Source organism: Prinia subflava, chromosome 8 (assembly GCF_021018805.1).
Source record: "Prinia subflava isolate CZ2003 ecotype Zambia chromosome 8, Cam_Psub_1.2, whole genome shotgun sequence".
NCBI lineage: Eukaryota > Metazoa > Chordata > Aves > Passeriformes > Cisticolidae > Prinia > Prinia subflava.
In genome coordinates, this window is record NC_086254.1 from 3,461,796 (window position 1) to 3,474,808 (window position 13,013).

The 13,013-nt window shown below is 49.6% G+C and overlaps 2 protein-coding genes across 2 annotated transcripts; one reads left to right on the plus strand and one right to left on the minus strand.

The window, feature by feature from the left end:
- Window positions 1-1,707: 1,707 nt before the first annotated feature.
- Window positions 1,708-6,078, minus strand: SPACA6 (sperm acrosome associated 6). Its single transcript, XM_063404724.1, has 8 exons — window positions 5,910-6,078; window positions 5,299-5,373; window positions 4,886-4,954; window positions 4,719-4,742; window positions 4,555-4,632; window positions 3,987-4,090; window positions 2,502-2,655; window positions 1,708-1,862 (listed from the first exon to the last, which is right to left on the minus strand). Exons 1-8 carry the CDS (start codon window positions 6,076-6,078, stop codon window positions 1,708-1,710), a joined length of 828 nt encoding a protein of 275 aa, XP_063260794.1.
- A 2,050-nt stretch (window positions 6,079-8,128) lies between these two features.
- On the plus strand, window positions 8,129-11,327 carry LOC134554242 (E3 ubiquitin-protein ligase RBBP6-like). The gene is made up of 3 exons (XM_063404725.1): window positions 8,129-8,294; window positions 8,512-8,576; window positions 11,235-11,327. The coding sequence occupies exons 1-3, from the start codon at window positions 8,129-8,131 to the stop codon at window positions 11,325-11,327; spliced, it is 324 nt and encodes a 107-aa protein (XP_063260795.1).
- The last annotated feature ends 1,686 nt before the right edge of the window (window positions 11,328-13,013 follow it).

Consider the following 13,013-nt stretch of genomic DNA (forward strand, 5'->3'; position numbering starts at 1 on the left):
TGTGATGATCTGTGTGTGCAAGGAGAACAGAGGGGTTCTAAGAGTGCACAACAAGGGGAATGAAGAGGATATCAAATCAGCTGGATAGGAATGGAGAGTGGTTGGAAGTGAAGAGAATGAATCAGAGGGGATCCAGAGATGCACTCAGAGGGAACAGAGGGAATCTGGAAACATGCAAAGGTAGAATAGTTTGGATGTAAGGCACTCAGAAAGACAGGCAGTGCACAGAAGTCAATCTGATACAATCCCTGGCCACAATAAATCTGGCTGTGAGATCACAGATTCCCTGTAGTGCAATTTACCACCATGGTCTGGCCCAGCTGAACAAGAACTTACACAGTCCAGGTTCACAAACAGAGTGGTTTAGGGAAGGAACAGGCAAGCAGATTCAGGACTGTTGGTGATAAATGCACTAACTATGGAGTGTTAATATGTGTTATGACAGAAGGGACAGTAACAGGGACCTATTAGCTAGAAGTATATATTGACCCACTTATATATACATAACTATTCCCAGATCTGCTACAGTGCAGTTGGAGGTGTGAGGCTCAACCAGAGGCATCCCTTCAGGGGAGAAGGAGAGCCACTGTCCATCTGCTGATCTCAAGCAAGCAGAAGTGCTTTACCCTCCTCTTTTTACCTTGAGTTCCCACTTTGATACCATGATTTTGGCGAGCTTTGCTCCGGACATTGTTCCATTGTTGGCCCTTGCTGGTGTCAGGGGCAGCTGAGGGGCCCATCCCTTGTATTTCCCAGCCAGTCCCGTTGATTCTTGACCAACTTAAGGCAGCTCTAAAGCAAGTCTGACAGGTTCCTCCCCTTCTCCCCCACCCTGTACCACCACCATCACTGGCAGCTCTGCAGCTCCAGCTGCAGCTGGAATGTCCACCCAGGGAAAGGAAAGGCTGCCCAGCACCTGGTTTTAATGTCTGCAAGCCCAAGAACCCAATATCTCTGTCACAAGCATAATCCAGGTTTTCAGAACTCTGTATTTCTGTTTTAAGGCTGTTCCCATTCAAACACCCAGCACAAGAAATGCAGTTGCAGAAATTTTGGTCCTCTGTGGTGGATCCATGTGCTAAAGTGAATCCAGGGATGTGGAAGCCTCTTGAGGATCCTGCTGTCCATCTCTGTGGCGTGTCTGACGGACACAGAGGCATTGCCAGATGGCCCTGGGAGACAGAAGGAGGAATGGGGAGCTGGGAGGACACCCTGTTCCCATTAGGGTGGGGAGGACAGGGACACATGGGGCATTTGGGGGGCTCAAGGGGCAGCTGGGGGGTCCTTGCAGCAACTGCTGGGCCTAAGGGTGAAGCTATGGTATCCTGGGGGCAGCTGGGGTCACTGACTGTAACTGTGCCCCCAAAGGGACAGTGAGGGTTCTGGGAAAACAGGGAAAAGTTGCAGGGTTTCAGGGGCAATTAGGGAATCTGGGGGAAGTAAAGGCAGGCTGGAGTGCTACTGGGTGCAAGGGGGAGATCCTGGAATGGGCCAGGGGGAAAAGGGAGTCCCAGGAGACATGGAGGGTCCTGTGAAATTAGGAGTCCTGGCAGTCTTTGGCCCACCCTTGGATACCTGCATCCCCTTGTACTTGCAGGGAATCTCAAGGGACTGAGAATCCAGAGGGGATAAGGAGCCCCATGCTGGTCTGTGAAGCGCTCCAGAACCATGGGGGGTTTCAGAGTGCAGCTCACAGGTCAGGAGTACTCACACCAGCAGCAGAATGAATGTCATGGAGCCCACACCCAGAGCCAGCCCCATGGTGGGCACGTGGGGCAGGGCGGTCTTGTCATCGACCCAGTGCAGCACAGTGCTGAACATAGCCTGGAGTCCTTTCTCTTCCTCCACGCTTCCCTCTGACACTGTGGGGACCCAGGCCCCTCAGGACATGGGGCCCTGCACCCAGGGACCAGCTGTCCCTGCATTTCCCCAGCCACAGCCCTCGCTGTCCCCAGTGACCCTCTGGGGGTCTCTGCTCCACCCCACGTGCTCCCAGAGCAGTCAGGCACCAGGAACACGTGCTCTAACCCACCTGTCCACCATGGAGCCAGGCACCCTGCTCACCCCCTTCCCATGGACCCAGGAGTGCCAGGTCCTGCTCTGGGGTGCACTTGGACAGGAGTGCTCAGCGTGGGACCATGGGTGAGAAATGTGGGGAGTCCCCAGAGGTTTTTGTGGTGGAATCCTGTCTTTTGGATCAACCTTGCTCACTGTAATCTCATTATAATACTGAACACACCTCCATCCCCAAAGCTACCTGCTCCCAATGTATGAGCACCCTTGCTGAGCACACATTCTGCATTTTTCTGGCCTAGACCTTTAAAAGCAAAGTTAGACCATTTGACCTCAATCAGCACCAGAAGTGTGGCTGTAGTCACTCAAGTGCCACCAAACATAAAAAATAGCACAAAAATAGCCTAAGAATGGGGGGAAGTGAAGGAAAGACCGGCTCTGCTCCAGGCTGCTCCCTGCCCCCAGGGCACTCAGGGGGCTGGGCTCACCGTTGAGGTAGAAGAACTTGCGGATGATGGGCTTGGAAGGTTCCCCCAGGCGACAGGCAACGGTTCCAGGAGCGGGTTCCTCAATGGTCAGACTGAAGGGCTTCTCTGGATCCCCCTTGAGCTTCTTGAACAGTGTCATGTCCTGTGTGCGCAGCTGGGGCACGGGGGGACGCATCAGCACCGCCCAGAGCACCTTGCACTGTCCTGCACACGCTGGACATGTCCCCTTGGTGCTTCCTGTACACCCCTCCCATCCCACAGGCACCTACCCAGGGATGCACGACCAGAGTGCACCCAAAAGTCACTTGCTGCACATGCAGTGTTTGCCCTGTGAGCGTGGTGAGGGCCTGTGGTCAGAGCATCTCATCCCCCACAGGAGCTCATCTGTTGTTTGTTAGGCAGTCAGAGAACTCAAACAGGACAATCTGTCTTGGAATGAGTTATTTTTGCACCACTGGGTGCAGCACCAGTCTGGCATCTCCCAGGTGTCAATAAACCTCTCACTGTCAAAGTGAGACCTGGAAGACAGCTCGATTTCTGACTGACAGCAACTGGGAAAGCCACAGCAAACTTCTGCAAAGCAGAAAGCCTCCATATATTTTCCTGGAAATGTGTGGAGTATCTCCCATGAATAGGGACACCTATTTCCCCAGTTAATCCCCCAGGGGTTGAGTGAAGCAATCTGTGTACATTATTGTCATTTTGATGGTAAGTTACATTTGGCTCCTATTCAATAATATTTCTTTTGCTAGCTTTAATATAGATACCTTGATATAGTGCACTGTTCTATGTTATGCCGTAATCTGCTAGTAGTTCTTTTAATTTTATACTATGTAGTAAGTAATTCTGATTAAGATCTTTAATCTGTTTTTCCTGTTCAATTCTTTACTAAATAACTCATCTTTATAAATATATCTGATTTGCCATCATTAGGACTTGTTGGCCAAAATAATTCCTAAGATTTAAGCTGCTGCCAAATTCTGAGGCTAAGGAAGGATTTACCTTCATCTGAAGCCATCTCTCTGAAAGAGTTCAAATACACAAAGGACTCCTTTCTGACCCTCTGAATCAGCAGCAGGGCTTCTTTAATAAAATTTGTCTGAAACTTCACTCTCCCCACAGCACCCTGGCACAGGCTGCACAGGTAAGATGTGGCTGCCCCATCCCTGGAAGTGTCCAAGCCAGGTTGGTTGGGGCTTGGAGCAGCCTGGTTTAGTGGAAGGTGTCCCTGCACACCTTCAGGGGATTGGAATGAGATGAGCTTTAAGGTCCTTTTCAACCCAAACCACCCCATGATTTTATGATTCTGCTGTGCACACACGGATCTGCGAGCACGCATCTGCCTGCCACTGCACCCTTCCCATGAGCAAGCGCCCTGTGCGTGCTTGTACAGCTGCTGCTTCTAGCACAGGAAGCTGCTGTGGCAGCACTCACCAAACCTGCAGCAGTCCCCTCAGAATCCTCCCACACCCTGGTGCAACTCACATTTGGGACAAACATCCAGGTGACGGGCAGGCCGGCGGGGATGGGGAAGGGCACACTGCAGCGCAGCACGATGGTCTCGTCTGTGTAGGTCCACAGGTCCTGCACTGGAGCATTGGCAGGCTCAGGAGCTCACACCTGCACTGGCACAGGGGACGGTGCTCCCGTGCTGGCTGCAGGGGTGGGCAGAGCTGCACTTGGGCAGGAGTGCTCAGCGTGAGACCATGGGTGAGAAATGTGGGGAGTCCCCAGAGGTTTTTGTGGTGGCATCCTGTCTTTTGGATCAACCTTGCTCACTGTAATCTCATTATAATACTGAACACACCTCCATCCCCAAAGCTACCTGCCCCCAATGTACGAGCACCCTTGCTGAGCACACATTCTGCATTTTTCTAGCCTAGACCTTTAAAAGCAAAGTTAGACCATTTGACCTCAATCAGCACCAGAAGCGTGACTGGAGTCACTCAAGTGCCACCAAACATAAAAAAATAGCAAAAAAACAGCCTAAGGATGGGGAGAAGTGGAGGAAGATTTCCTTACCCTTAACACAACAGTCTCCATGGCCCCCTACCTGGGCAGTCCAGGCTGAACTGGCAGTCCCCGAGGCTGCAGCTAGCACAGCGGAAAACGCGGGCAGCTGGCTGGAACCCTGGGAAAGAGAGGCTTGGTGGTCCCAGGGAAGTGGGAGATGTACTAGGAGTCAGGGGAGGGCAAGACAGAGGGACAGGCACTCACCACACGGGGGGATGCAGGCTGGAGCTGGTGGGGAGGAAGCAGTGTTAGCCTGGGCATCACTGGGGACCCACATCCTTGTAATGAGCTGTCAGGACTCGGCCTTGTCCAGCCCGGATGGGGTCCCTGGGAGTTTCTCTAGGATAGGGGTTCCCAGAGTGACCCCATACCTTTCTCCAGCTGGTTCAGCTTTGCCCAGATTGTGTTGACAGCTTTTCGCAGAGACTCGTTCAGGGGCTCTGGCATGTCCCAAATGCACAGGTAAGACAATGTGTCCCTCCCCCTGGTCCCCATAAACCTTTCCCAGACTCCACAGATCCTTTACACAACTCACTTTGACTCCATAAATCCCTCCTGGAGTCAGATATATTCCCAAATATCCCCTTCAAACTCCCCAAGCAGCTGTATACCTTGAAACCCACATACCCTCGGGATTCCCCAAATATCCCTTTACAGCTCCCAGACCTTCATATACCAAATATTTCACCTCCCCCCCATCCCCTTTCAAGGCTTCCACATCCCACCCCCCTGGCCCATGTCTCATGTCCCATGTCCTGTGTCTCACATCCCTCCTTCTGCTCACTCATTCTCTTGTGGTCCTCTATATAATCCATGGCATCCATGACGATTTCCCGAAGCTCCTCAACCTGTCCTGGCCCTGGAACCAGCACAGGGACACAGGAATCAGTACAGGGCTAGGGTTGGAGTTTCAGGAATGGGAAGGTCCAATAATGTCTGGGGCTTTCTGGGGTTTCCTGGAGTCCTGAGCGAGATTTAAGGGATACTGGGAAAGGTCAGGTGTCCCTGTAGATTCTTAAGGTCCTAGGTAGGGCCAAGGGGTCCCCAGTGTGTCCTTGGTCACAGTTGGGTGATTCTTAGGGTTCCAGGCAGGTTTGGGATTCCCAAAGGTCCCTGGGGGCCAAATCAGGACTGAGAAGACCTTGGCATTGTTGTGAGTCCCAAGGATGCTTGTGTGGGGTGGGTCCCTAGGGTCCCCAACTTCCTGGGATCCTGCTCAGTGTCAGTGGGAGGGCCTTGGTTGAAATGGGAAACCCCAGAGGCTCTGGGATGCTGTTCAGGGTGGGGATCCCCTTTGGGATGGATGTCCCTGGTAGAAAGGAGGGACCAGTCAGGACAGAGCTCCTCGGGCAGGATCCCTGTTGGGTTTGGTGTCCCTAGGGACTCAGGACGTACCTACAGTGACAGAGGCAAGTTGTTTAGCAGCCCCAACAAGGGCCTCATGGCATTGTCTATGACTGGGGTGATTGACAGAGACCCCAGTAATGTCACGGCAAAGCCGTGCCCGCTGAAGGGGGGGCCCAAAGCAGAGCAGGCAGGGGTGCACCTCAGGGAGGCAGGACATCAGCACCCACAGCCACAAGCCAGGGCTCCTAGGGTGCCAGGGGACTAACACCAACAACAGGGCCACAAACCACCACCCCATGACCCCAAACCTAGCACCCAAGTGCCTGAGCTCCCCAGACAAAGGCAGGGTTCTGAGGCAGAACCTGGGCACCTGGGTTGCCAGGGAACCAGACAAGGTGGGAGGCCACACTCTAGCCAGCCACACCAACCTCACACCAGCCAAAGGTGAGGGCAGAGCCCAGCAGGGAATGTGTAAGGCTCGTGTTTGAGCAGGAAGAGTGAGCCAGCCCAAGGCTCCAGCAGCACGGCTGCCAAACGTGGCTCGGACTGTGTGGGACACGGTGTTTGTATGTGTGTCCTGAGGAGATCCCTCTGCCTCTCTTTTGGCATTATTGTATTCTTGAGGAGAGCAATGCACAGGTATTAGATCATTCAGCTCTCCAAACCAGAGAGGGAGAGAAAGAAACTACAAAATGTTATCATTAGCTACAAAGCAAAAGACTCAGAAAGCAGCTGCTGGATTTACAGGGGCAACAGCTCCTGATGCAGGAAGCAACAGGTGAAAGTGTTTGCAGGTGAAAAACAAGCATGAGACTGAAGATTCATGCAAAACCCCAGTTTCACTGAAGACTGAAGATGCTGTAAGAGCTGCACATGCCAAAACATTTAATAAATGCTAGTTGCTATTTCCATCCAGCTTGCAAATGTTCACCCTCATCCCTCTCCTTTTAATGAGCGCTGAGATAGTGACACCACCACCAGCCACGGTCACTGTGCAGGTGTCTGACAAAGCACACGGTGACAAAAATGACAAGATGGCCCAACAGCCCAGGCTGTTCAAACCCAACGCTTGCCAACTCCCTCCTGCACAGCAGAAACTAAGCAGGAAATGTTGGAGACCTTGCCAGGTGCTGTAGATGCCACAACACCTCCACTAGCAGAGAACTTCACGAGCTTCAGCTGCGCTTGGGAAGGGATTTCCTAAAGCCTCTGCCCTTCCCAGCTGCCCCAGCAGGCAGCAGTGCAGCACTGCTGAGCAAACCAGCAGGTGGAAAACCAGCCCTGCTCGATGGCCCTGAGCGAGGGGCACCAGAGTCCAAAGGAGGAGTGAGGCTGTTGAGCTGCAGGCAGAAACAGAGCCCTGAGTGCTGAGGCAGAGCAGGCAGCACGGGCTGCACTGCCCCACAGCACTCCAGGCTCTGATTTGAACTATCAGAGAAAGAAAATGATGTCATGGTATTTTTTAATGATGCTGGGAAGGCAAACTGGATGGTTGGGACCTATTCTAGAAAGGGGAAAAGTGTGTCCTCTTCTGTACTTACTAGAGAGGCACCTTCTGCACAGGAAGAATTCTCTTCAAAAATCCAGTAATTCAGAATTGAAACTTGCATGCTTTTATTTGATATTAATTTCTTGACCTAACTTTTATAACAGATGTTCTCACAACATTGTGGAAGAACTCACTTTCTTGAGTGTTTATTTCCCTGTAACACTCTGACTCTTGGACAATGAGCTAGTCTGTTTAGCAGGGGAAAAACCCAACCAAACCAACAAAAACTCAAAGGAAAACACCAAACTCCCCCAAATGGGTCTCTGAACTGGTCTTAATCCAGTTATTTGTCATCTGGAGCAGAAAGAATGCTCTGTACCATGCTTCCTATTCACAGAGTGGGTAGAAACAGCTGCTTTGGACTTCCAGAGCTGTGGTTGGCTCTATCCCCCAGGTGTTTGCCTGGAGCACTGTTCGAGCTCCTTCTCCATCACATAGTCCCCGTGCAGCCTCTCTTGCCAGGTGGGTGTGGAGTTTTCAGATGGTGCTTTTGAGAGGAGCTCCAGGAGTTCCGTGGCTCCATGGCATCACGGCATGAGGTCACAGTGCAGTGGGTGTGTGCCCAGCGCTCTGTCAGCCCTCGCGGTGGCTGGGGCGGGTTTGTCCTTGTCCCCCTGGACAGCACACCGAGGCAGAGCTGCCAGAGTCCCCCCAGCCAGTCAGGCCTGGGAGCCAGCGTGTGCCCAGGGAGCAGAGGCTGAGCTGTGACTGTGGGGCCATGTCGAGTGTCCACTACAAGTTCTCCTCCAGGCTGAGCTACGATGTGATCACATTTCACGGCCACAACATCTCCCTGCGTGAGCTCAAGCGCAAGATCATGGCCCGCGAGAGGCTGAAGGTGGCCAACTGCGACCTGCAGATCCTCAAAGCTGAGACCAGTGAAGGTGAGCGGGGTTCAGGCCCGGCCCCGGGGCCACCCAGGGGCAGCCGTGCAGTGCCACGAGCTGTGGGAGCCATGCTCTGCCCTGGGGACAAAAGCCGGGGCAAGAAATCACAGTGGTGCATCTAAAACTGGCTTTTACATGATGTGCCACATAATTCCATGTCAATGTCCGTTCTTCCCAACTGTCTGGTGTTTTTTTGCTTTTGTGTTGCTTTCAGAATACCCCGATGATGCACAGATCCCAAAGAATGTCTCAGTGATCGTGAAGAGAGTCCCAGCTCGAGTGACGTGAGTATCCATGGGGCACTTGGACTCCTTGTGAGGGATGTCAGGGTGTGAACTTCTTTTATGGATATGGGTTTACAGAGGCAATTGGACTTGTATCTGGTCAAAGGTGCTGTTAATTTCTTTTTTCATGGGGTAGATTTTAATGTAGCTGCTCCAAAGCAGACTCACGTTGTTAGGTTTGTGGGGACACAAACTCCAACACTGTAAATCCTAAGGTGATTCTCTTGGTTTTGTTCTTGGGATGATTGGGCTGAGAGCCAAGTCACAGATCCTGTTTCCTCCACATGAGGAGATTCCAGATCACATGTGTTTGCTTTTATTTGCTTTATAGTAATGACATGTACATACTGTAACAATTGCATATTATTAGAAATAAACTTTTAATGTGTTCCCATCTGAAAAGGGTCTGGCTGTCAGTATTGGACTAGTTCTTGTACTGGGGAAGGTGGGTTTGGGGACTGTGGGGTATCTGGCAGATATCTTGCACCCCAAATTTGAGGCTTTGACACACTGTCTGTAGAAGAGAGACCAAGAATTCTGGATGCCTCAGTGCTGTGCTTCTAAACATGGCTTTGGTTTGGGGTTAATGGAAATATGGGTGCTTCACGCTGTCCTGTCACAGCATTCCTCCCTTTTGGGCTGGATATACCTCACCTGGTGTTGTGGTGCTGCCCTGCAATGGCAGGTCCCAGATCCCATCAGTTCCTGTGAGTGAGGATCACGAGACAATGGCTCTGCAGCTGCAGCTTTCTGTCCCTCCAGCTGGAAACACAGAAATGCCTGGCAGAGTGGCTGATGTGTGGGAGGGATGAGGATCTGCTGTCATGGGCGTTGTGTGTCTGATTCTTGAGGACCTGAATCAGACACAGATCACTGAGTATGGGGAATCTCAGCAAGTTTGCAAATGTAATAAATAGCTCCCAAAATGTTGTTGCATTCTCAAGATCACCTAAAAAGAAATTCTGCCAATTAAGACTCTTTTTTTCTTCCCCACAGAGTTCCTAAGTTCCACCAGCCCCTAGGAAAGGCTTGCAGGTGACCTTACTACCACTATTTGTAGTCACTCTAGCATCTGTAGCACACTGGGCACTTTGGCCCTACCACAGAGAAACACCATTGTGGAGATGGAGCTGCTGACACTTCTGGTACTGCTTCGGCAGAGGAGGGATTATTTTTCACTGAAAGAAACCTGCACTTCTGAGCGTCGACACTGCCACTGTTCTGGCTAAGAATCTACACCCCTGTGTAACTGGTGACACAGTAGAAATGAGATTCTGGGGCCTTGTTTTAGTTGCATTGAAGGTACCAAGAGAGAAGAGTTTATGAAGACAAATTTCCACATTCACTCAACTATCAGAACATAATGGTTTGATGCTCAGGTGTTCCTGTCAGTTTTCATAGCTCGATGCTTCATTTTAAGTTCAATTTAAAATTTCTGTTAGAGGTTAGAGAATTAGAGAATTAGCTCTATAAGCCTCTATTTCTTCTGCCAGGAACCAAAATGAGCCAGTGAGGGGAACACCCAAGGCAGTACGTAAAACCCCAGCCTCACACTTCTTTCTACACATTGCACTTCATTCTGTACAGTGCAGCCTTGTATTAATTTTTTGGACATTGAACTTGAATATGGTTTATTTCTTTTGTGAACAGATTGCTGACTCCTCTGCCCCTCTTTCTCTGGCCCAGCTCATTAAGGTATAGAGATGTTCTTTATCAAATACTTTTAAAAAAATCCTTTGCTTAGTCTATTTAAAACTTATACTGTGATCTACAGCTGGGTAGTTGTGGTAATGTGATCTAAAGTGTATTTTTAGTAATTTAAGGTGTTTATTGTAAGTTTAAACTGTGTGTAAGTTGTGATGCCATCCCGGAAAGAGAAGTTCCCAGGTTGGGAAGAGGGAAGGGGAGCACCTCATCAGCCCCAAGGTAATGTGTCTGCACTACTCCTCTTCAAGACCCCAAGCAGCATCACTTCAGTACCTGTTTCCTATTTTGTATCACCAGTTTTGCACTGGAAACTAACAGTTTGTGTTGTTCAAATGTGTACAGAAGAACTGAACTGGCTGTAAGTTTTGGACATTTCAGGGAGGTTTGCAGCAGCCAAAACAAACATTTCTGCAACAACACTTAGGAGGCTCAAAGTTTGAATTTCTGGCCATGACAACTATACATCCATTCCTTGGTTGCTGCACTTGTTCACAAATTGGGGTCCAGGGACAGTGGACAACACAATCTCCTTTGTTTGACTGCAGACAGTGTAAATGTTTTTGTTATTATTACTACCTTGTAAAAAGTGCCATATTTGAATTTGGGTCTATTCCTAGACATGTTTTGTTGGGGCTTGGTTGTGTTTTGTAAACCATTTGGGTTTAAACACATTGGTCAAGTGTCTGTAAATTTCTCTGTAAATGTTGATGGGAATGATTCCAGAGCGGTGGATCTGGATCATGTTCCTGTACAGAAAAACACTCTGTCAATGAAACACCCATTTATTAAATCTCCAAATCGGTTGCTTTTGTGAAGGGATATCTGTGAAAGCAAAACCTCAAGAGGTTGACCCCTCCTGGGCTGTTGTCTTTGGCCAGCTTTGTCTTTGCTGGGGAGGCTCAAACGTGTTCCTCATGTGTCTGTCCAACCCTCCCCTGTCACACAGACCCCCAATCTGGCTGAGGCCAATGCTGCAGAAGAGGACAAGATCAAAGCCATGATGATCCAGTCCTGCTGTTACTATGAGCCCCTCAAGTAAGTGTTGGAAAGGTCAAATCTGGTCTTGGAAGAACATGGAAAATCACATGTTAATCCCTTGTTTTAACAAGGGACACACAATTCCTACTTTCCTCTTTTTTTACCCCCCAAAACTTGCAGTGACCTGAAGCCACCCTTGGCTCCTGTTCCATCATCACCTACCAGCCCTGTTCCCAGGCTTAAAAGGAGTTCAGGAATTCCCATGAGTTTTATGGTGGAGGTGAAGGACCCCAACACAAAGGGAGCAATGCTTACACCCAGTGGGAAATATGCCATCCCAATTATTAATTTGTAAGTATGGAATTAATTGCACTAACCAAAAGTGACCAAGAAAAGCCATGAGAAAACACCTGAGTGGCAAAGCCACCACACTGGCCACCACCTGTCCCTGTGGGGCAGGGAGTGTTGCTACTCTAGCTGATCCATCCCAGAGGTCATCTAAAAATTCCAGCAAGGAAATAACAAATGCAGGACAAGAAAGGACATTCCATTGTCCTGAGGCAGCAATGCAGGCACTCCAAAATCCATCCATAGCTCTGGAAGTCCACTGGGCACAGGAGAGTGGAGACAGATGGACCCTCCTGGATGCTTTTGCACTCACACTGTAGCTGCTCTTCTGTCTTGGCAGCAGGAACTTTTCCAGGGTACCCAGTTCTTCCGGGGCAGCAGCGTTACAGCAGCAGCTGAGAGAGGCTTTGGCATGAGCAGATGGAGAAGAAAGAAAACACCCAAACCAAATTTTGGAGGAAAATAAGTGGGGAGAGGAACTGTTTTGAATTAACTTCATCATGTCCTTCTTTCACCCCATACAGAAGACAACATGCACAGCCAAGGTCTCCAGCTGGAATGGAGCCTCCAATGAAAAAAGTGAAGAAAGCAGAGAAGCCAGTTTAATTCACGTTCTTCATTCTTCATTCATGTTCTTTATTAATGTTCCTAATTATCTGTTCTTCTTTCTTGTTCTACCTTCCTATTCTTATCTCATTGTTCTTTATTCATTCTTCTTATTTCATGTTCGTAATTAATTGTTCACTCATTGTTTTAGTTCTTCTTCATTCTTCTTATCTCATCTTCTACAATCTCTTGCAAGACAATAGATATTTGGACAATAAACAATACAGCATTTAAAGGAGCTTATTTTGCTTTACTTTTCCCTACGTGTGCTGCATATTACAAGCCTTGTCATGTCACTGGAAATTAACTTGATTGGTCACCACTGCAGACAGCTGACTTTGGCACTGGTTTTCCTTCTCACGCTGTATGCAACAAAAATCTCAGGAAATTAGGGATAAGAAAAAGTCTTGAAAGGAGAAAAAACCAAAGAGAGGCAATAGTGATTAAAGACACTAAAGCTAAGAAGATGTGCCCCAGAGGAGTTGCAGGAGTCTCCCATATTCACACTTCTGGCAAAGAAACAGCAGAAGGTGGCTGACAAGGTCAGGATGCAGGAAATACATTCCCTTTCCATGTTGTCAGGTTTCCCAACACTCAAAAGCAGATTTGAGAGTCCTCTGGGGTTTATTTCCTTTGATGGTTCATGAATCAGCTCTGTATGCCCTCACCCAAACATTGCTGCCCTAGAGCTTTGAAGCAGGAAGGACTCGGGGTGAACAGAGCGTGTTCTGGAAAGGGGCAGGGGGGGGTGGATGGTGGGTGTTGAAGGGAAGAACTTGGTTTGTCTTCCTCC